This window comes from Ursus americanus, chromosome 16 (assembly GCF_024610735.1).
Source record: "Ursus americanus isolate L20-20 chromosome 16, mUrsAme1.1.p, whole genome shotgun sequence".
NCBI lineage: Eukaryota > Metazoa > Chordata > Mammalia > Carnivora > Ursidae > Ursus > Ursus americanus.
The window spans coordinates 19982515-20006266 of record NC_142142.1 but is presented as its reverse complement, the minus strand read 5'-3'; the positions used below and the strand labels follow the sequence as shown (position 1 = coordinate 20006266).

At 38.1% G+C, this 23752-nt stretch overlaps 1 protein-coding gene across 3 annotated transcripts; it reads right to left on the bottom strand.

Annotated features, from left to right (window-relative positions):
- Positions 1-5866: 5866 nt before the first annotated feature.
- Positions 5867-6388, bottom strand: LOC123803866 (protein tyrosine phosphatase type IVA 1-like). Of its 3 annotated transcripts, none has more exons than XM_045815643.2 (2): positions 6053-6388; positions 5867-5995 (listed from the first exon to the last, which is right to left on the bottom strand). In XM_045815643.2, the coding sequence occupies exons 1-2, from the start codon at positions 6386-6388 to the stop codon at positions 5867-5869; spliced, it is 465 nt and encodes a 154-aa protein (XP_045671599.1). The 3 variants fall into 3 exon arrangements, with proteins under 3 accessions (XP_045671599.1, XP_045671600.1, XP_045671598.1); XM_045815644.2 differs by having other exon boundaries at positions 5867-6196; positions 6266-6379; XM_045815642.2 differs by having other exon boundaries at positions 5867-6388.
- Between the last annotated feature and the right edge of the window lie 17364 nt (positions 6389-23752).

The following is a 23752-nucleotide window of genomic DNA, read 5'->3' as shown; positions in this document are numbered from 1 at the left end:
AACTAAATAAATAAACTGTAGCTATACTGACCAAGATATAAAGAAGATACAAATTACATTTCCTTTGTTTCAACCACACTAAACACATGCACTTTCAGGCCTGTGCCTTACAAATGCTTGGTCTCCATCTGTAAAGTCCTTTCCTCCCATTCCCTGCCCTTTATCAATTAAAATGCAGCTCAGCCCTGCTTTCTGCTGGAGACATCATTCATCCTTAGAGTTCAAATGCAATTGGCTCCTGAAGTCATCCTGGACAGAGTTAATAATTAGATTAGAAATCAACAGAAAAAAATGGGTAATTTCTAACCATTTGGAAATTAAATAATACATTTCTAAACAACCCGTGGTTCAAAGAAGAAATCACAGGGTAAATAATATATTGAATAAAAAATATCAATGAGGTTTAGCTAAAGCAGTGCTTAGAGGAAAATTCTGCAGCTCTAAATAAATGAAGAAAGAAAAGTCTCAAAGCAATAACATAAATTTCCTCAAGAAACAAACAAAATCCAAGGCAAGTTAAGATTAGAGTGAAATCAATAGACCTATAACAAGTAAAAAATTTGAATGAGTAATTAAAAATCTTCCCACCAGAAAAGCACAGGCCCAGGTACCTTTTTTGGTGAATTTTATTAAATATTTAAAATAGAAATAACACCAATCTTTTACAACCTCCTTCAGAAAATAGAAGAGGAAACACTTCCCAAATCATTCTATGATACTGGTATCACCCAATATCAAAACCAGATAAAGACAACACAAGAAAACAGACCAATATGCTTCACGAGTGCAGATGCAAAATCTTAAAATATTAGCAAACCAAATCCATCAATATAAAGGAATTACATACAATGAATAAGGGGGATTTATTGCAGGAATGCAGAGTTGTTTTAATATTTAAAAACTGATCATCAGGGGCGCCTGGGTGGCTCAGTCGTTAACCGGCTGCCTTGGGCTCAGAGCGTGATCCCAGCGTTCTCCTATCGGGCCCCGCATCGGGCTCCTCTGCTGGGAGCCTGCTTCTTCCTCTCCCACTCCCCCTGCTTGTGTTCCCTCTCTCGCTGGCTGTCTCTCTCTCTGTCAAATAAATAAATAAAATCTTAAAAAAAAAAAACAACTGATCATCATAGTGCATGGTATTAAGAGTGAAAGACAAAAACCACAAGATCAAGTCAATGGTATGATAAAAGTATTTTTAAAAATCCAACATCCATTTGTGATAAAACTTTCAACAAACCAAGAATAGCAGAGAACATCCTCAACCTGATGAAGAACGAAGAGCTGATATCGTACTTAATGGTGAAAGAATGAAGACTTTCTCCCCAAGATCTGGAACGAGCCAAAGACATTGTCACCACTTCTGGTCAACGTGGAAGGTTTAGCCAGTTCAATAAAGAAAGAAAAAGAAATGAAAGGCATCCAAGTTGGATATGAAGAGTAAAACTGCCTTTATTTACAGATGATGTAGTCCTATATGTAGAAAATGCCAAAGAATAGAATCTTTATCTCACTTGCATTCTCCCTTTCTCCCGTCATCAGTTTACAAAGGTCATGGGATGCAAGGTCAATATACAAATATCACCTGTACTTTTATATACTAGCAATAAACAATCTAGAAATAAAATACTTCCATTCATAACAGCATCAAAAAAAATACTGAGAAAATTAAGAAGTGCAAGTCTTGTACGCTGAAAATCATAAAACGCTGCTGACAGAAATTAAAGAAAATCTGAAAAAAATCTAAATTGGAAAAGATTTGAAAACTCAATATTGTTAAGGCTGTAATTTTCTCCACAAATTGTTTATAAATTCAATACTATATCAAATTCCCTGCAGGCCTTTTTTTTTTTTTTTTGGTAGAAATACACAGGCTGATCCTAAAATTTATATGGAAATGGAAAGGATCTAAAATAGCCAAAATTTTTGAAAAAGAAAAAATATACTATCTAACTTCAAAACTTACTATAAAATTACAAAGATCAAGACTGTGTGGTTATGTAGATCAATGGAAAAGAATTGAGAATTCACAACTAAGTCCTTCTATTTATGGTAAATTGATTTCCACAAAGCTACCAAAATAATTCAGTGGGGGAAAGGATAGACTTTTGAACAAATGATACTGTGACACCCAAATATCCACATGCCAAAAAAAGAGAGAGAGAGAGAGAGACATTTACTTCACACCATACACAGAAATTCAAAATAGATCACAGACCTAAACATAAGCTAAATGTAAGCTAAAGCTATAGAACTTCTAGAAGAAAATCTAGCAGAAAACTGTGATTGAGGAGACTTCTTAGATACAATTCAAAAGCATGATTTATAAAAGAAAAATTGATAAATTGTAATTCAATTTTTTTTTTAGTTTTGCTCTTGAAACATGCCATTAAGAGAGAAAACAAGCAGCAACAAACTGAGAGAAAATAATTGCAAATTGTATATCTGATGGGTCCAGAATATATGAAGAATGCTTATAGTTCAATAAGAAAATGATATAACCACCCAATTAAAAAGGTAGACAAAATGTTTGAATTGACATATTACTACAAAAGATATGTGAATGGCTAACAAGCACATGAAAAGATGCTTTATATCACTGATCATTTAAAAATTAAAACCACAATGGGATACCACTTCACACTTAACCAGAATGGCTATAATAAAAGACAGTAAGTGTTGATGAAGACCGGAACCTCTTCTAACAGGACTTTGTCTCCTAAGCACTATGAAATTAAGGGAGATTTCCCTCTGTCTTTTAAATCTTCATTCTAACTCCCCAGGCTCTCATACAAAGCCCCAGAATTCAGCAAGTGTCATTTAGTACAGTGGATGCTGTGGTTGCACCACCCAGATCCCTCTGCAGGTCTGAAACACTCGTTCCCCAGCTGCCGGAAGTATTACCGAATGAAGGTTCACAGCGGCATCCCTTGCTGGGAATTGTACTTGGCTGAAGGAATGTACTTCATCCAAGGGTATGCCCTCATCCCCCGGGACACCCTGCATCCAATGACTGGTTGATTTAAGTCCAAACATTCAACCCCTTCACCTCAACTGGGGACATCTCTAAGTGGCCATCCAAGCTTCAGAGCTCCTTGCAAGATTGGCTAGGGCCAGTTTTACAACTGTATGTGATGAGGGAACAGAAGGCAAGCTGAGGATAAAGCAGAAACTGACACCCCGCAACCCCCCCCCCATGGGATGTATGTGACATTCCTCAGGCACTCCTGGTTGCCCTAAAGGACAAAGAAATAGTTAACCTATAGATACCACAATCCTGCAAGACTTAAGTCTCCCTCAGTTTACAAATATCTTTTCTATCAATAACCTAGCTTCTGGAAGGCAATGTAGATACAATTAAATGTCCTTATAATCTGCAGCCTCCAGGAAGTTCCCAACTATCTTAATGTTAATGCCTTACTAGAGGGGTAAACAACCTTAACTAGACATTGGCAAGGCCTCTGGTATCTTGTGAGTATTCTTTAACATATGAAAGTATTTTCTCAACCTCCCTTTTTCCTTACCTCCCCCAACCCCATGGTATATAGTCAGCCACCCCTCACAACCCCGGTGCAGCAGCTCTTTCTGCCCACGGGTCCTGTCCCCGTGCTTTAATAAACCACCATTTTGCACCAAAGATGCCTCAAGAATTCTTTCTTGGTCGTCGGCTCTGGACTCCACCCCACTGAACCTCACCTGTACCTCATCAGCATGTATCACCATTCAACAACTTCCAGCATTTCCTGGTTCTGTTGTTCCCTCACAGGTGTTGAGACAACTCCCCAGTAAATTTCCAAATGCAAATCTCAGATTTAGTATAGGTTTCCTGAGGAACTCAACCTGCAACATGTGGAGGAAAATGGCCAAACTTTTCAATTTTCCAATCTGTCATACCAGTCCCACATGACCACCAAAAGTCTGTCTGGGTTTCTCTTCCCTCAGTAGAGACCCTCCACCTGGACTAAGCCTGATTCTTAGTCCACGTCCAGAATCAGTGAATGCCCCCTGTGGGGGAAAAAAATGGCCACTCACCTCAGGAGAGCTCCTCCCTCTCTGGAACTCCTATTCATCTAGTTCTTCTTGCTTTCACAGCTCTCACATGTTCTCAAACATACTACTTTATAAATTTTTCCTTATTTTTCTGGTTGTTACAGGGTAGGTGGTGGAATGCCACACCCTACTACACCCTATAGAGAAGTGGAATTCTCTAGACACAGATTTTCAAAATTCCAAATGTATGGATATTATTTTTTCCTAACTTAATTGAATTGTAGTCAAAGAAGTTATTTGTATTACTTAAATATTTTTAAATTTGCTGAAATTTTTATGGTCAAATGTAATAAAATATTTCAAGCACTCTTAATGGAGTCCCACTCTCAGATACAATGCCCCTTATATGTTCATGGACTCAAGCTTGTTAATTGTTTTGTTCAAATCTATATCTTTACTGATTTTTGTCTACTCGATCTGTTTCTGAAAGGACAGTAAAATTTCTCACCACTATCATAAATTTGTCAATGTTCCTTGCAGTTCTCTCCATATTTGCTCTATACATTTTGGACCAATGTTGTTTGATGCATAAAGGTTAGAATTGTTATAACTTCCTGGTGAATTGAAACTTTCAAAACTTTAATGATTTTATCTCTAGTAATGTCTTTGCTTCTACTTTTACTAATATTAACACATCTTTACCATCCTGCTTTCCTTCTGCCTCCTGCACTTCACTATTTATTTAGATGGTTAAGCTCTTGTACTAGCTGGTGAACGGTGAACACTGAAATTATTTCTCCTGCAGAACTATATTCCCAGACAGTATGAATATATCATTAAACTGCATTAATACATGTCATCATCTTATTAATTACATAATAAACAAAGTATCAGGTATCCAATACAAAGTTACACACTTCAAAAAACATATAAAATAGTAGATGCCTAATCACTTCATTAGTAGAAACCCACTTCTCTTTTGATTGGGAAGACAAGAAAAAATATGCTTCAAAGAAAAATAGTTAATAAACAAATTCTAATAGACATGATGAAGAATTACAAGATTTCAGAAATTTTATAAATAAGGTATGTTTGGGCTACAAAGCATCTCTGCCTTAAAAAAAATTTTTTTTTTTTGCTAAATAAAAGACCTATTCTATACATCCTGCATAAGACAAAGGCAACATTTTACTAGAGATATTTCATAGCCTCCTCCCACTCTGTCTTCAGGCCCTTCCCCTCCCAAGTTTTACCCCAAGTGTAAACATTAAAGTAACTAAGACTTTTTTCTCTGAAGACATTACACACATGTGCTTCTGTACAATGTGTATTTTACATGAACTTTCAACCACATATTTGTGATTTTTCAAAATGGAGGCTTTCATAACAGCACAAAATGAGCTTTATAGGAAGACATGAAATAATCCCCTAAATCTTGGTAAGAATCCAATAAAAATCAATTTTTGCTAAAACCTGACGTGTACTGGTGCTCATGTGGGACGGTAGACATGAAGGAACAAATAACCACGCAGGCCCTACTTGCAATGTTTGAAAGGACTAAACGAATAAACCACATATGGTTTACAGTGCTGTTCATAATTTCTAGGATTTTAATTATATATGGTACTAAAAATATACAAGTATTGTGCTGGGTATTTTGGCACCTAATCTCTCAATTTCTTACATATTTTTTCTGGCATGGGAATAGTATTAAGCCAAACATAGAGGTTGCAATTCTGTCAAGCTTGTGGCTTTTTCATGATTCCTATGGAAGCTTCATTAGACTTGTCATTCATTAAGCCTACATGTTGGCTAATATGTACGATAATTAAGTCCTGTCCCAAGTTCCATTTCCAAGGCAACAGCATCAGGGAGCCAAGTTTTATTGAATGCAACAGTTGTTTCTATGACCACTGGAGTCTTTGTAGCGCAGCCGCATTTTAGAACGATATTTCTCCAAATACAAAAGTTGCTTGCTGTTAAAAGCTCCACGCCGCTTTTGTCTTATAAACTGTACTGCATCTTCATTTTTCATTCCTCCTTCAATTAGTGCGACAGCAACAAGCACTGGAGTTCTCCCAAGACCAGCAACACAGTGAACAGCGATACAACAGCCAGGTTCTTCACGAAATTTAATGTTTACAAGACTTAACCAGTCATCGACAATCTGGTTAGATGGTGATGACCCGTCATCAAAAGGCCAATCCAGAACCTGGATGCCTTCTTTTTCCACAAGAGCAGTGTCGTAGGTTGCTTCACATACTCTTACTATTGTAGTAACCCCGTATTTCTTAAGTTCTTCTATAAATTTGTTTAAGGTTGCACTGGTTGGATTGTGTGTAATAAGAAATCTCATGTTCCTGTATGTGACTTCCACAGGGGCTTGCCGGTTCATTGGAGCCATGTTAATTTAGTTGAAACACTCAATATGGTTACGAAAAAGTGTTTTAAATATTTGAATACAGAAATGATGTTAAGAAACTGAAGTATACTCCCACGTACTCCACTGGAAATCCTCAGTGCTTTGCAAATGTTATTGAGAATAACAGGAAATGAAATGAACCCCCTGAGAAGCAGCAATCCTTCAGTAATACTGAGTCAATGGAAAGGAAGTGCACCCAGGTTTACCCCATTCAGGTCAGAATTCTCGTCAAATGCTCCGATGATTTCAACTCTACACTTGTGTGTCCAGGATAACCGATCTTATGGGGGCTTCTCGGTGGAGAAGTAATGAATCTCTACAGTTCACTTGTCCTCATAAAGGTCGTGCTGTGCCTGGCAGTAATCTCTGGGGCCCTTCAGAAACTCCATAAATGCGTGACCAAGAACACCACAGAAAGGAGCTTGTTTACTCATTAAAGACTGTGGCCTAATCATACAACCAGTCCCGCGGCGGCGACACAGGCGGCAGCAGTGGCCTCGGCTGCGGGGCAGGGAGCTGCAGTGGTGGTCCTGGCGCGGCAGTGACCCCACACCAGGCTCCACTGTGCTCCAGCCTCGAAAAAGCCAATCCGCGCGCTGAGGTGATCTTGCGTCACAAGCCCTCCCTTTCACGGCTGGCGTGACGTAGGCTCCTCTCCATCAATCGCGGCGGGGCGCGCCGAGAAGCTGTGAACCTGAGACCCAGCGATGGCACGCAGACGTCACTACTGCGGCTGGTTGCAGAAGGAGGGAGTGGTGGAGACTGAGACACGGGTGGACCACGATAGGAAGGAAAGGGAAGGTACTGGAGGAAGAATTTCAACCATTCCCATCCATTAGCTCTGACAGATAAATCTTTTTCTAGCGGTTTCATGTTTTGCTGTCTCTTGGGAACACATTCCTAGACTTTTTCTTTAATTCAGTCTGACAATATTGGTCTTTTAACTGAAGACCTTAGTTAATTTACATTATTTTATTATTTTACATTATGTTAATTATTGCTATATTTGCTCTCATTTTGTGCTATTCGATATATTTCTTTCTTTTTTATCCTCCTTGATTTCTTTTGGATTAAGGTTTTTCTCCTCTAAATCTATATCCTAAATCCTCTGCTGTGTTGGAATGTTGTGATTGTGGCTTAAACTTCTTAGCAATTATTACAGATTAGACACTGTTCTAAATCTAACTGGCTTTACATAAATTCATTTGGCACAACAACCATATGAATTAGATACTAGTATTATTTCTATAGCTCTGATTTAAAAAAAAACTTAAACCTAGACACAGAAAAGTTATTGCCCAAAGTTACACAACTAATAAATGTCAGGGCTAAGATTTAAATCGTGAAATTCTGGCTCTGGAATCTACCTCTCTAATATATGTATGTCCTATCATATACCTTTTTATTCTTTCACTACTTAAATAGCTTAGTAATAGTCAAACATTCAAAATCCTTTCCCATGTCTTGAAGGAACTTAACATGCTATAAATATTAATGTTGTCAAGCATTTTTTTAACACCACATTACATTGTTTATAAAAATCAGTCTTTGTTTAAATTTACCCAGTATATGATCAGTTTCTTTGCTCACTACCCCTTCTTACACTTCCACCTTTTTTTCTAAGATTATTCTTTTGTATCCAAGAGCATCTTCTGGAGGTTCCCTTAGTTCCTAATATATGATCAACTTTGATCAATATTTTATATAATCTTAAAAATATGCATTCTCTCAATACTGAAAAGTGCAATTTATTGTTGGTAGACTTGTTTTTTCTTTGGTTCTTTATTGAGCTTCCCCCCCCCCCTAAAATTCTCTTATTTGTGTTTCATTCTTAATAGTTTTGCTGGGTATATAATTTTACATTGACATTTATTTTCTTAGCCCTCTGAAGACATCCCTTGCCTTCAGGTTTCCTCTCTACTAGCTATAGAATTTTCTAAAATGTCTAGTCTTTGAGCATCACCACGATACCAAAACCAGACAGTACCAAAAAAGAAAACTATAGACCAATATCCCTAATGAACATAGATGTAAAAATCTTTAACAAAATATTAGCAAACCACATTCAACAATGCATTAAAGGCTCATTCACTATGATCAAGTAGAATTTATTTGGGGGATATAAGGATGGTTCAATACTTGCACATCAATCGACCACATTAACAAGATAAAGGATAAAAATCATATGATCATCTCCATACATGCAGAAAAAGTGCTTGTCAAAATTCAACATCTGCCTGTGATAAAAACAACAAAATGGATTTAGAGGGAACATACTCAACATAATAAAGGCCATATATGACAAACCGACAGCTAATACCACCCTCAATGCTAAAAAATTGAGAACTTTTCATTTACGATCAGGAATAAAATAAGAATGTCCACTCTCACTACTTTTATTCAACTTAGTACTGGAAGTCTTAGCCACAGTAATAAAACAAGACAAAGAAATAAAAGATATGCAAATTAGTAAAGAAGAAGTTATACTGTTACTTTTTGCAGATGACATAATATCATACATAGAAAGCCCCTAAAGACTCCACCAAAATCTGTTAGAATAAATAAATTCAGTAATGTTTTAGGATACAAAATTAATACAGAAATCTGTTGCATTTCTATATACTAATTACAAAATAGCAGAAAGAAATTAAGGAAACAATTCTAAAACTGCACCAAAGAGAATAAAATACCTGGGAATAAACTTAATGAAAGAGGTAAAAGAGCTGTACTCTGAAAATCAAAAGATACTGAGCAAAAAAACTGAAGATGACACAAACAAATGGAAAGATAGTCCATGCTCATGGATTGGAAGAACAAATATTGTTAAAAGGTCCATACCACCCAAAGCAATCACATTCAATATGCTCCATATCAAAATATAAATAGCATTTTTCACAAAACTAGAACATATAATACTAAAATTTGTATGAAACCACAGAAGTTCCCAAATAGCCAAAGCAATCTTGAGAAAGAACAACAAAATTAGAGATATCAAAATCCCAGATTTCAAGACATACTACAAAGCCATAATAATCAAAACTGTATGGTACTGGCACAAAAATAAACACCTAGATCAATGGAACACAATAGAGTCCAGAAATAAGCTCACACATATATGGTCATGTAATCTACGACAAAAGAGGCAAGAGCATACAATGGGGAAGAGACAGTCTGTTCAATAAATGGTGCTGAGAAAACTGGACAACTATATGCAAAAGAATGAAACTAGACTACTTTCTTACATCTTACACAAATATTAACTCAAAAGGGATTGAATTCCTGTGAGACCTGAAACCTAAAAGTCCTAGAAGAAAACATAGGTAGTAGTCTCTTTGACATCAGCCTTAGCAACATTTTTCTAGATATAGCTCCTCAAGCAAGGGAAACAAAAGCAGAAATAAACTATTGGGAGTATATCAAAATAAAAACCTTTTGTAGTATGAAGAAAGCCGTCAACAAAATGAAAAGACAACCTACTGAATGGGAGAAGATATTTGCAAATGATGTATCCTATAAGGGGTTAATATCCGAAATATATAAAGAACTTGTAAAATTCAATGCCAAAAAACCCCACAATAACCCAATTTAAAAATGGGCAGAGGACCTGAATAGACATTTTTCTAAAGAAGACATATAGATGGCCAACAGACACATGAAAACATGCTCAAATCACTAATCGTCAGGGAAATGCAAGTCAAATCACAATGAGATATCACTTTAAACCTATCAGAATGGCTAGTATCAAAAAGACAAAAAAAATAACAAGTTTGGGAAGGATGTGGAGAAAAAGAAACCCTCTAGCACTGTCGGTGTAGCCACTGTGGAAAACAGTATGGAGGGTCCTCAAAAAATTAAAAATAGAAATATCATATGATCCAGTAATCCCACCTTTGGGTATTTACCCAAAGAAAAGGAAAACACTAATTCAAAAAGATATGTGTTCTTCTATGCTTACTGCAGCATTATTTACAATAGCCAAGACACAGAAGCAACCTAAGTGCCCAGTAATAGATGAATGGATAAAGAAGTGGTGTATATATATGCAATGGACTATTACTTGGCCATAAAAAGAATGAGATCTTGCCATTTGTGATAACATGGATGGACCTGAGGGTATCATGCTAAGTGACATAAGTCAGAGAAAGACAAACATCATGTGATTTCACTTATGTGTGGAATCTAAAAAATAATACAAATGAACAAACAAAAAAAAAGAATCTTAAATACAAAGAACAAACTGGTGGTTGCCAGAGGAGATGTGGGGGGGGGGCATGCGTGAAATAGATGAATTTCCAGTTATAGAATAAATAAGTCATGAAGATGAAACATACAGCATAAGAAATGCAGTCAATATTACTGTAATAACATTGTATGGTGACAGATGGTGACCACACTTACCACTTTGAGCACTAAGTAATGTATAGAAATGTTGAATCAATATGTTGTACATCTGAAACTAATATAACAATGTATGTAACAATATAACAATGTATGTTAATTATATTTTGTTTTTTTTAAAAAGGCAGAAACAGACCCATAAATGCAGAGAACAAACTGGTGGTTGCCAGAGGGGACGGGACTGGTGGGATGGGCAAAATGGGTGAAGAGGAGTGAGAGGTAGAGGCTCCCACTCATTCCAGTTATCAAATGAGTAAGTCACAGGGATGAAAGTTTCAGCATAAGGAATACAGTCAAATAGCATCATATACTGACAGATGGTGGCCACATTGTGGTGAGCTGCAAACATACAGAGTTGTCAAATCACTTTTTGTATACCTGAAACCAATGTAACACTGTGTCAACCAAACTTCAAGAGAAATAAAATAATGTCTGGGCTTTGTTTCCTGGCTATGCATGGCCTATAACAATAAAGCTCTATTTCTTCCTTCCTCCCTCTTCCTTCCTTCCCTCTTCACTCCTTTCTCCCTTTTCCTTCCTTCCTTTCTTCTGTAATAACTCAGTCCACTAGATGAAGTGGAGCAAGGTGGCTGTCTATGCAGGAGGCAGGGGTGCAGAGGATCCTGGAGTCCAGGAGTGAGTGAGAAGGGCTTTCAAGCAAGGGTGAGGGTGGTAGTAGCAGCCTGGTAGAGACTATCAGAGCCCAAGCAGAGTGGAGAGGAATATACCTGAGTGTTACACAACTATGTATCCAATTTATACATTGAGGATAATGGGAATCCGTATTCTATCAGATAGGAGTTACAAATTTAGAAAGGGAGAAAAGTAGAATTAACTCTAGGGTTTTGGATTAGAATTGGTTGTATCTGTGTGAACTCTTAATTTTCAACATAGAGAAGACAGTTATGGAAACATAGATGTGTATACGAGTAGCCTGGAACATCTTGTTATGACAGAAAGTAAGGATATGTTCAAAGAATGATAGGAATATGACAAAAGGACAGAACACAAACCAAGGGAGACCAAAGAGACCTGCCAACTAATTGTAATGTGGTGTCCCAAATGGAATCTTGAAACAGAGAAAGGACATTAGGGAAAAAGTAGTCCAATTTGAATAAAATGTGAAGTTTAGTTAATGGTAAAATACCAATGTTGGTTCCTCAGTTACGACAAAGGTATCATAGAAATAAAAGATATTAGCAATGGGGAAACTGGGTGAGGAGCATACAAGTAGGTCTCTAAAACCATTCTAAGATTTTTAAAAAATTATTTAAAACAAAACAAAAGCAGAGAAGCCAGTTGAAGGGCCCCAATGGTCATGATTTTTTTTTTTAAAGATTTTATTTATTTGACAGAGACAGCCAGCGAGAGAGGGAACACAAGCAGGGGGAATGGGAGAGGAAGAAGCAGGCTCCTAGCAGAAGAGCCTGACGTGGGGCTCGATCCCATAACGCCGGGATCACGCCCTGAGCCGAAGGCAGACACTTAATGGCTGCGCCACCCAGGCGCCCCCAATGGTCATGATTTTTATATCAACTCAATGAATAAAATAGAAATCCTTAAATCTATACTGATACAAATAAATTAATATGGAGAAGCCAACACTTTGCCTCATAGTAGAATGCCAACTAATAAATGTAACAGGAATGGTGGAATTAGCAAAATCTTTAGCAATTGTCATCACAATTATTCAGCAAAGAAACATCAATAGATGCTAAAACCAGTGGGTGAAAGTTGATGAGGAATGAGATATTTATTTGCATTTAAAAGTACCCACCACAAAAAACAAAAACAAAACAAAAAAACCAAATTCATACACATTCCCACTTTGTGTTTGCCTATGGAGACATTTTTAAAGCTTTACATTTTAAAAAGTTTTAAAATATTTTAGCTAGCATTGTTAATTATTCAGTAGCTCTCTCCCCCCAAAATTTCAGGTTACGGCAGACTGGCATTGTCCACTATGTCCCATTTCCCCCCATATTTAATATTAGCATTCCCTGAGTATTTCACTAGACATTGCCACCAAGCTAGAGGCTTCAACTCCCCAGTTCCCTTGCAGCATGGTGTGGCCATGTGATTAAATTCTGGCCAATGGAACATGGACAAAAATAATGGTGTCATTTCCAGGTTACACTCCTTTAAAAAATGCACACAGGGGAACAAGTTTGCTAATTGGGAGATGGTGAGAACTGGAGTAGTTGTCTTGACCCAGTGGTGCAAACCACAGGAGAACCTAGCAGAGCCACCCTACTATCTTAGACTACTCACCTCTAGACTGTTCCTTGAGAGGAAAATACACTTCTGTCTTGGTTAAGCCACTGTTATTTGATCACTGTTAAAGCACCATCCTAACAAAATTTAAATAAAAGGATCGAAGTACAACCTGATTTAGGGAAAAGGTGAAAGGAGGAAGAATAAAGACTCAAAACCACAATGACACACTTCTGGTGCTGGTCAAGATGGAGTAAGTCCTCTACAGTATTTCCCTCCAACTGATTCTAACTGAAGAGAACACAAAAAGCAGCTACCTGAGGATACTGAAAAGTAAGCAACAGCAGAGGGATTGTGTAAGTAAGTCAAAACTTGAAGGATGACGAGCATAGTGATGAATTTACTGGTGAATTTACTCCTCCTCTTGCTTTGACCTAACAGCAAACCTTTCTAGCCAGAGAACCAGGAAAAAGGCTCCTTGTGGCCTGGGGAGTATGAAGAGAATGCCCTTGTTTCCTCTTTTGTCCCTCCCTGGCATGCCCCAAGGCCAGCAGCAGTCATGAAGCTACACAGGGGTGGTGGCAGCAGCAGGAGTAGTGGTAACACTGCAAACACCTAGACCCTAGGAGACCCTGTATTTCTGGCCAGAGAAACCAGGAAAAGGGATCCTGTGTTCAGAAGAATGAGAGCAATTTCTGCTATTTTACTGTCTTGTCCTTCAATGCTTTGCCCCAAGGTCTGCCCATCATGTGGAACTTTGAGAGAACAAAGGGAGCCAAAACCCTGAGAAAAACCCTGGCTTTATAGCCAGAGGACTGGGAATAAGGGATTTGAGAATGTGGGAGAAATTCCAGTGAGCAGAGAGCTGAAGAAAGAAATCCTCTAATTCTACATGTGAGTCACTACAAGTCTCAGGTTTACTCCCAACATGGGCTTTCAGAATTGAACTGACATCATAACTATTATCTACAGAAAGTGAGATAGAGGGAGTTAAGATGGTGGAGGAGTAGGGGACCCTAAGTTTGTCTGTCCCTGGAATTTAGCTAGATATCAAATCATTTTGAACACATGCGAGATCAATCAGAGATCTGAGAAAAGAAATGCTGCAATTCTAGAAATAGAAAGCAACCACTTTTTGGAAGGTAGGAGGTGTGGAGTCTTGAATCTGGGGCAATATATCAGAGGCTATGGTAGCCGGGGGGTTGGGGGGAGCCTGCTTCAGGGGACTACTGCAAAGTATTATAAGCAGTGGAGCACAAAATCAGAGCTTTTAGAAATCTGCTCCGGTGGGGGATGTCCCTGCCTGAAAGGCGCTCAGGAGGCGAAGAGGGGCAGAATCCCAGGTGCGACAGCGTGGTCTCAGGATCCCCGGGGGTCACAAGAAGAATGGGGGGCCTGAGGGTGGCACAGCTCCCAGGCACTGGATCGGGGAAGCTGGCTGCAAACAGTGAGTCTAAGCGCCTGCTTTCGGCTAGGTGTTGCCATAAACGATGAACCACTGCACAGTCGGGCAACCATGCTCCCAGCAGAGGCCCAGCAAAAGGCAGAGGCCTGGCAAGAACCCACTCCTGCTCCCGGAGAGGAACAGCACAGGGTCACGCCACGTAAGTCCATAAACGTTGGCAACTTGAAACTCAGTTGAATGCCTGAGATAAAAATGCTCCGTCACAGGCTGGGTGAGCACAGAGTGTGGACGGAGACCAGGGAGACAAAAGGGATTGACTGCTTTACTGTGAGGACTCACTGAAGAGTGGAGGTGCAAACTCACAGTTCTGGGGCTGGAGATCTGGGCGCTGCCATTTTCATCCTGTCCAACGGTGCTGAAAGCCTTGAGGGAGCAAAAGAGCGCCACATAGTGGAATCCAGAGCCGGGTACACTGAGCTCGGCTCCCTGGCAAGAGCGGTGCATTTCCACAAGTGCAAGGGCACTGGAAAATCGGTGCAACTCCCCCCTCCCCCAGAAGACCAGCAAAAAAAACCCAGCTCACTCACGCCAAGTTTACCGATCATAGAGGACTGCAAACTTCCGCTCTTGCGGAAAACAGTATATAGCATTTGCGAGGTTTTCTTTTTATTATACCTTAGTCTTTCAGGGGCTTTTTTTCCAGCTATTTTCTTACTTTTTCAATTTTTATTCTTTTTTAATTTTTATTTATATATATGTTATATATGTATTATTTTTGGTTTGCTTTCATTGTATTTTATTTTATTTTTGCATATATATGTTTTTCTTTCTTTGGGATCTAGTTTCCGTTAACAAACAAACCAAAATACACCCAGGATCTAGTTCATTGTATTGTTCTGCTTTATTTCTTGTTTGACTTTTTTCTTATTTAGTTTTGTTTTTGTTTTCTTCTGGTTTGTTTTGTTTGTTTTTCTATTGTTGTTGTTATTGTTGTCTTTTCTCTCTTTCTTCTATTCTGTTCTGGACATAATGATGAGACAGAGAAACTCACCCCAAAAGAAAGAACAGAAGGAAGCACTCACTGCCAGGGATTTAATCAATACAAATAAGTAAGATGTCTGAACTAGAATTTAAAACAATGATTATAAAGATATTAGCTGGGCTTATAAAAAGCATAGAAGACACTAGAGAAATAAAAGAACTAAAATCTAATCAGGTCAAAATTAAAAATGCTATTACTGAGATGCAGTCACAAATGGAGGCTGTAACAACAACGATAAATGAGACAGAAGAGACAGTGATATGGAAGAAAAAATGATGGAAAATAAGGAAGTTAAGAAGAAGAGAGAACAACAACTACTGGATCACAAAGGGAGACTTCAACAACTCAGCAATTCCATAAAGCAAAATAATATCCAGATAATAGGGATCACAGAAGATAAAGAGAGGGGGGCAGAAGGTTTATTTGAACAATTTATAGTTGAAAACTTCCCTAATCTGGGGAAGGAAACAGACATTCAAGTCCAGGAGGCACAGAGAACCCCCTGCAAAATCAATAAAAATAGGTCAACACCTCAACATATAATAGTGAAGCTTACAAATTTCAGAGATAAAGAGAAAATCCTGAAAGCAGCTTGGGGGATAAGAGGTCTTTAACCTACGAGGGTAGAAACATAAGGCTGGCAGCAGACCTGTCCACTGAGACCTGGCAAGCCAGAAAGGACTGGCATGATATATTCAATGTGCTAAATGGGAAAAATATGCAGCCAAGGATACTCTATCCAGCAAGGCTGTCATTCAGAATAGGAAGAGAGATAAAGAGGACAAACAAAAACCAAAGGAATTTATGAGCAGTAAACCAGCCTTGCAAGAAACATTAAAGGGGATCCTTTGAGCAAAGAGAGGGCCCCAAAGTAACGAAGACCGGAAAGGAACAGAGACATCCTACAGAAACAGTGATGTTATAGGAAATACAATGGCACTAAATTCATATCTTTCAATAATTACTCTGAATGTAAATGGACTAAATGCTCCAATCAAAAGACATAGGGTATCAAATTGGATAAAAAAACAAGATCCATCAATATGCTGTCTATAGAAGACTCATTTTAGACACAAAGACACCTCCCCATTGAAAGTGAGGGGGTGGAGAACTATTTATCATGCTATTGGACATTAAAAGAAAGCTGGAGTAGCAATCCTTGTATCAGACAAACTACATTGTAAACCAAAGACCTTAATAAGAGATGAAGAAGGACACTATATCATACTTAAAGGGTCTATCCAACAAGAAGAGCTAACAATTGTAAATATTTCTGCCCCTAACTTGGGAGCACCCAATAATAAACCAATTAATAACAAAATTAAAGCAACACATTGATAATAACACAATCGTAGTAGTGGACTTTAACAACCCACTCACAGCAATGGACAGATTATCTAAGCAGAAGATCAACAAGGAAACAAGGGCTCGAATGACACACTGAACCAGATGGACTTCACAGATATATTCAGAACCTTTCATCCTAACACAACAGAATCTACACATTCTTCTTGCATACACATTGAACATTCTCCAGAATAGATCACATACTGGGTCACAAATCAGGTCTCAACTGGTACAAAAAGACTGAGATTATACCATGCATATTTTCAGACCACAATGCTTTAAAACTTGAACTCAATCACAAGAAAAAATGTGAAGGAACACAAATACTTGGATGTTAAAGAAGATCCTACTAAAGAATGAATGGGTCAACCAGGAAATTGGAGAAGATTTTTAAAAATACATGGAAATAAATGAAAATGAAAACAAAACTGTTCAAATACTTTGGGATGCAGCAAAGGCAGTCCTAAGATGGAACTATATAGCAATACAAGCCTTTCTCAAGAAACAAGAAAGTTCTCAAATATACAACCTAACCTTACACCTAAAGGAGTTGGAAAAGAAAAGCAAAAAAAGCCTAAACCCAGCAGGAGAAGAGAAATAATAAAGGTTAGAGTAGAAATCAATGATATAGAAATCAAAAAAACAGTAGAAGAGATCAACAAAACTAGAATTAATAAGATCGATAAACCCCTGGCCAGACTTATGAAAAAGAAAAGAGAAAGGACCCAAATAAATAAAATCATGAATGAAAGAGGAGAGTTCACAACCAACATCAAAGAAAAAGAAACAATTAAAAGAGAATATTATGAGCAATTATATGTCAACAAATTAGAAACTTCCTGGAAACTTACAAGCTAACAAAACTGAAACAGGAAGAAATAGAAAACCTCAACAGACCCAAAACCAGCAAGGAAATTGAAACAGTAACCAAAAATCTCCTGACAAACAAGAATCCCAGTGGGATTCTACCAACCATTCAAATAATTGATACCTATTCTTCTAAAGCTGTTTCAAAAAATAGAAACGGAAGGAAAACTTCCAAACTCACTCTATGATTACCAGCATTACCTTGTTCCCAAAACCAAAGACCCCACCTAAAAAGAGAATTACAGACCAATACCCCTGACTAACAAGGATGCTAAAATTCTCACCAAGATACTAGCCAAAACGATCCAACAGTATATTGGACTATATAAGGACTATTTACCACAACCAAATGGAATTTATTCCTGGGCTGCAAGAGTGATTCCACATCCACAATTCAATCAGTGTGAAACAACACCTTTCAAAAGAAAGGACAAGATTCATATGATCCTCTCAATAGATGCAGAAAAAGCATTTGACAAAGTACAGCATCCTTTCTTGATCAAAACTCTTCACGGTGTGGGGATAGAGGGAACATACCTCAATATCTTAAAAGCCATATATAAAAAGCCCACAGGGAATAACATCCTTGATGGAGAAAAACTAAGAACTTTTCCCCTAAGGTCAGGAACACAACAGGGGTGCCCATTCTCACCACTGCTGTTCAACATGGTTCTAGAAGTCCCAGCCTCAGCAATCAGACAACAAAAAGAAATAAAAGGCATCCAGATTGGCAAAGAAGAAGTCAAACTTTCACTCTTCTCAGATGGCATGATACTCTATGTGGAAAACCCAAAAGACTCCACCTCAAAATTACTGGATCTCATACAGAAATTCAGCAAAGTGGCAAGGATATAAAATCAATGCACAAAAGTCAGTTGCATTTCTCTACACTAACAATGAAGCAGAAGAAAGAGAAATCAAGGAATCGATCCCATTTACAATTGCCCCCAAAACCATAATATACCTAGGAATAAACCTAACCAAAGAGGTAAAGGACTGTTCTCTGAAAACTATAGAACACTTACGAAAGAAATTGAGAAAAACACAAAGAAATGGAAACACATTCCATGCTCATGGATTACAAGAACAAATATTATTAAAATGTCTATGCTACCCAAAGCAATCTACACATTCAATGCAATTCCTATCAAAACACCATCACCATTTTTCATAGAGCTGGAACAATCTTAAAATTTGTATGGAACCAGAAAAGACCCTGAATAGCTAGAGGAATGTTGAAAAAGAAAACCAAAGCTGGTGGCATCACAATTCTGGACTTCAAGCTATATTACAAAGCTGTAATCATCAAAAACCATGAAAGACCAAAATGCAAGACAGGAATTCATCAAAATCCTAGAGAAGAACATAGGCAGCAACCTCTCTGACCTCGGCTGCAGCAACTTCTTGCTACAAACAACTCCAAAGGCTAGGGAAACAAAAGCAAAAATGAACTACTGGGATTTTATCAAGATAAAAAGCTTTGCACAGCAAAGGACACAGTCAACAAAACCTATGGAATGGAAGAAGATATTTGCAAATGTCTTAACAGATAAAGAGGTAATAGCCAAAATCTATTAAGAACTTATCAAACTCAACACCCAAAAAAAACAAAAAACAAAAATCCAGTCAAGAAATGGGCAGAAGATGTGAAAAGACATTTCTCCAAAGAAGGCATACAAAACATCACTCAGCATCAGGGAAATACAAATCAAAACCACAATGAGATACCACCTCACACCACTCAGAAGGGCTAAAATTAACAACTCAGGAAATGACAAATGTTGGTGAGGATGCAGAGAAAGGGGAACCCTCTTACACTGTTGGAAATGCAAACTGGTGCGGCCACTCTGGAAAACAGTATGGAGTTTCCTCAAAAAGTTGAAAATAGAGCTACCCTGCAACCCAGCAATTGCACTACTAGGTATTTATCCAAAGTATACAAACATAGTGAATGGAAGAATCACGTGCACCCCAATGTTTATAGCAGTAATGTCCACAATAGCTAAACTATGGAATGAGCCCAGATGACCATTGACAGATGAATGGATAAAGAAGATGTGGTACATATAAACAATGGAATATTACTCAGCCATCAAAAAGAATTAAATCTTGCCATTTTCAACGACATGGATGGAACTAGAGCGAAATATGCTAAGCGAAATAAGTCAGTCAGAGAAAAACAAATACCATATGATTTCACTTATACGTACAATTTAAGAAACAAAACAGATGAATATAGAGGAAGAGAAGGAAAAATAAAACTAGATGAAAATTGAGAGGGAGGCAAACTGTAAGAGACACTGAACTCTAGGAAACAAACTGAGGGTTGCTGGAGGGGAGGTGGATGGGGGGAAGGGATAATTGGGTGATGGGCATTAAGGAGGGCACTTGATGTAATGAGCACTGGGTGTTATATGCAACAGATGAATCACTAAATTCTACCTCTGAAACTAAACAAAAAAAAAATGAAGAAGAAGAAAGAAAGAAAGAAAGAAAGAAAGAAAGAAAGAAAGAAAGAAAGAAAGAAAGAAAGAGTTAGAACTTGATCCTGCACTTCAAGATTTTGCTTGCTTAAAAAAAAAAAATCAAAATTTTCCTGAGGATTTAAAGAGGACCCAGAGTTTCACAACATAGTATTCAAAATGTCCAAGATACCATGCAAAAGTATTCAACAGACAAAGAACTAAGGAAACATAATAAGGAAGAAAACAACAAATGCCAACCTGAGATCACCTCAATATTGGAATTCTCAGATAAAGACCTTAAAGCAGATATTATAACCATAATCCATGAGATTAAAGTAAACACTATGAAATGAATGAAAAGATAGATGCTCAGGAGAGAAATAGAAACTATTAAAAAAAGGAAAATTTGAAATTGAAAAACTATAATGCAAAATTCATTGGGGGTTCAACAACAGAATATAGACAATAGAGGAAAGAATCAGTGAATCTGAAGATAAATTAACAGAAAATATCCTATCTAAAAAACAGGAAAAAAAGTGAAAATAATAATGAAGAAAGCCTTCAAGACTTTTGGGAATATATCAATAGGTTTAACGTGCATTTCATTGGATTCCCAAAAGGAGAGGAGAGAAGTGCAGAACAAATATGTGGAAAATGGACAAAACATTCCCAAATTGGGTAAAAGACAAAATTTAAAAATTCAAGAAATTCAGTAAGCACTAAGCATAATAAACCACAGACCACACCAAAGATATATCATAAACTACTGAAAACCAAAAATAAAGAAAGAAATCTTGAAACCAGCCAGTTAAAGACATATTATATAGAGAGTAACAATGATTCAAAAGGCTGAATTTTTCATCAGAAATCATGGACTCAGAAACAGTAAAATAAAGTCCATTCAAAATGCTATTTCCAGCAAAAATGCCCTTCAGGAATAATAGGAAAATAAAGACATTCTCAGATGAATGAAGACTAAAATATACACTGTTATAGTCTGAATTGTAACACCTCAAAATTTGTATGTTGAATTCCTAACATCCAGCACTTCAGAATGTGACTATTTTAGACATAGGGCCTTTAAAGAGATTAAGTTAGGGTGCCTGGGTGTCTCAGTCAGTTAAGCATCTGCCTTCAGCTCAGGTCATGATCCCAAGGTCCTGGGATCAAGTCCTACATCAGGCTGCCAGCTCAGCAGAGAGCCTGCTTCTCCCTCTCCCTCTGCCTCTGTCTGCTGCTCCCTCTGCTTTCTCTCTCTCTGTGTCAAATAAATAAATAAAATCTTTAAAAAAATAATAAAGAGGTTAAATTAAATTAAGTTAAAATGAGGGCAATAGAGTGGGCCCTAATCCGGTAGAACTGATGTCCTCATAAGAGGTGAAAATTAGGACACAGATACAAACTCAAGGCAAGCAAAAGATAGAAAATAATAAAGAGTAGAAATTAATCACATTGAGAAGACAAAAATAGGGAAAGATTGATGGAACCAAAAGCTGGTTCTTTGAAAGACCAATATATTTTTTTAAAACTTCTAGCTAGACTGACCAAGGAAAAAAGAAGGAAAAAAATTACTTATATTGAGAATTAAAGTGGAGATTTCACTACAGATGCCACAGACATTAAAAGGATAAGGGAGGGGTACCTGGGTGGCTCAGTCAGTTAAGCGTCTGCCTCCTCCGGCTCAGGTCATGATCCCAGGTTCCCGGAACCGAGCTCCAGTCAGGCTCCCTGTTCAGCGCGGAGTCTGCTTCTCTCTCTGCCCCTCCCCCAGCTTGTGTGGTCTCTCTCTCTCCCTCACTTGCTCTCTGTCTGAAATAAATAAATAAAATCTAAAAAAAAAAGTTTCGGGGCACCTGGGTGGCTCAGTCCGCCTACAGCATCTGTCTTCACCTCGTCATGATCCCAGGGTCCTAGGACCCACTCCCACATCGGGCTCCCTCCTCAGTGAGAAGTCTGCTTCTGCCTTTCTCCCTGTCTCATGCTCTCTCCCTCCCTCTCTGTCTCTCTCTCTGTCAAATAAATAAATAAAATATTTTTTAAAAAAGTTTAAGGGATCATTACTAGCAACCGTATGCCCATAAATTCAACAATACCTGAGAGTCCTTAATGCAACCAACCAAAATTGAATTCGTCGCTTAAACCCTTCTAGCAAAGAAGACTCCAGGCCTGGATGATTTCATTACTCAATTCTACCAACTATGTAAGAAAGAAGTAATACCAATTATATACAGTAGAAGAAAATGGAACATTTCTCAACTCATTTTATGAGGTCATCATTACCCTGATATCAAAACTTAAGACTCTACAAAAACCAAAAGAACATTAAAAAATATGACTAGAACATTACAAACTATAATAAGCCTTTAACACATGAATTGTGGAATGTCTTTCCTTCTCCTCCCCCTATCCTTCCATAATCCTGCAAAACCAAACCCAACCGAACCCCTAAGAAAGCCCTCAGATACAGCTACGCAGCCTAGATGCAAGGCAAAATGCCAGCAGTTGCAAGCTTCCTGCGTGCCCTCTGATGCAGGGCTTGATGCGTGGAGGGGAGCTTGGACTGAATTTTAGATCCTGTTCACCCTGTGGTAGGCTGAAGAATGGTCCCCCTAAACACCCATATGCTAACCCCTGGAACATGTGCATGTCACGTTCTATGACAAATAGAATTCGGCAAATGTGATTAAGGATCTTGAGATGGGAAAGTTACCCTGTAGTATCAGGTGAGCCCTAAAGGTCATCAACACTGTGTTGAGAAGAGAGAGGCAGGGGGAGATTTGACTGGAGGAGAAGTGAAGGCAATGTAACGACAGATGTAGAAAGAAATTGGGAGCTGCTACACTGCTAGCTTCGAGGATGGAGGAAGGGTCATGAGTCAAGGAATGTAAAGAAGAGCTCTAGAAGCTAGAAAAGGCAAGGAAAAGGAGTCTCCTCTCAGAGCCCTCAGAGGAACCAGCTCTGCCAACACTTTGACTTTAGCCCAATGAGACTGATTGCAGATTTCTGACCTCTAGAGCTGTAAAAGAATAAATTTATAGTGTTCTAAGCAACTAGACTTGTGGTAATCTGTTACAGCAGCAATGGAAACCCGGGAACTGGGTCCAATGTGCACGGCTGTTTGAGATGGCCTATGTGTAATCCTGTTCTTCCTCTTCCACCCACAGACTAGTAAATTAAGACAGAGGCTACAACTAGTTAGCATTTCATCTTTCTTCAATTTCTAAGGCCTCCCCCAGCCTGTAATTGGGGCATATGTTTTGACTTGTTCTATCTCTGGCTCCTTTCTCTCTGGTCCTCAAATGCACTGGAAGTAGAAGTTCTGGGACTCAGCTTTTGGGGGGGGTTGGCAAATAGCTACCTGCTTTTCTTGGGGTACCTCAGAAGAAGGAGTTTGGGTTATGACAAAATAGGGCCTAAACATTCCTCAGTCTCCTGGTTGAATGCTATTATAATACCATCTTAACCACTAATGAATTCCAGTAAATTACACATTACTATGAGAGCACAGTGGAGGGAAGAATTATCAAACTGTATTTATCAACTGAATACAATCTATTTACATTAGTGGATTTTTAAATCAGTTTTGTTCAGTCTAATCAGAATTTTTA

Coding starts and splice junctions, on each gene's coding strand:
- LOC123803866 (XM_045815642.2), bottom strand. CDS start 6,388: ATGGCTCCAATGAACCGGCAAGCCCCTGTGGAAGTCACATACAGGAAC.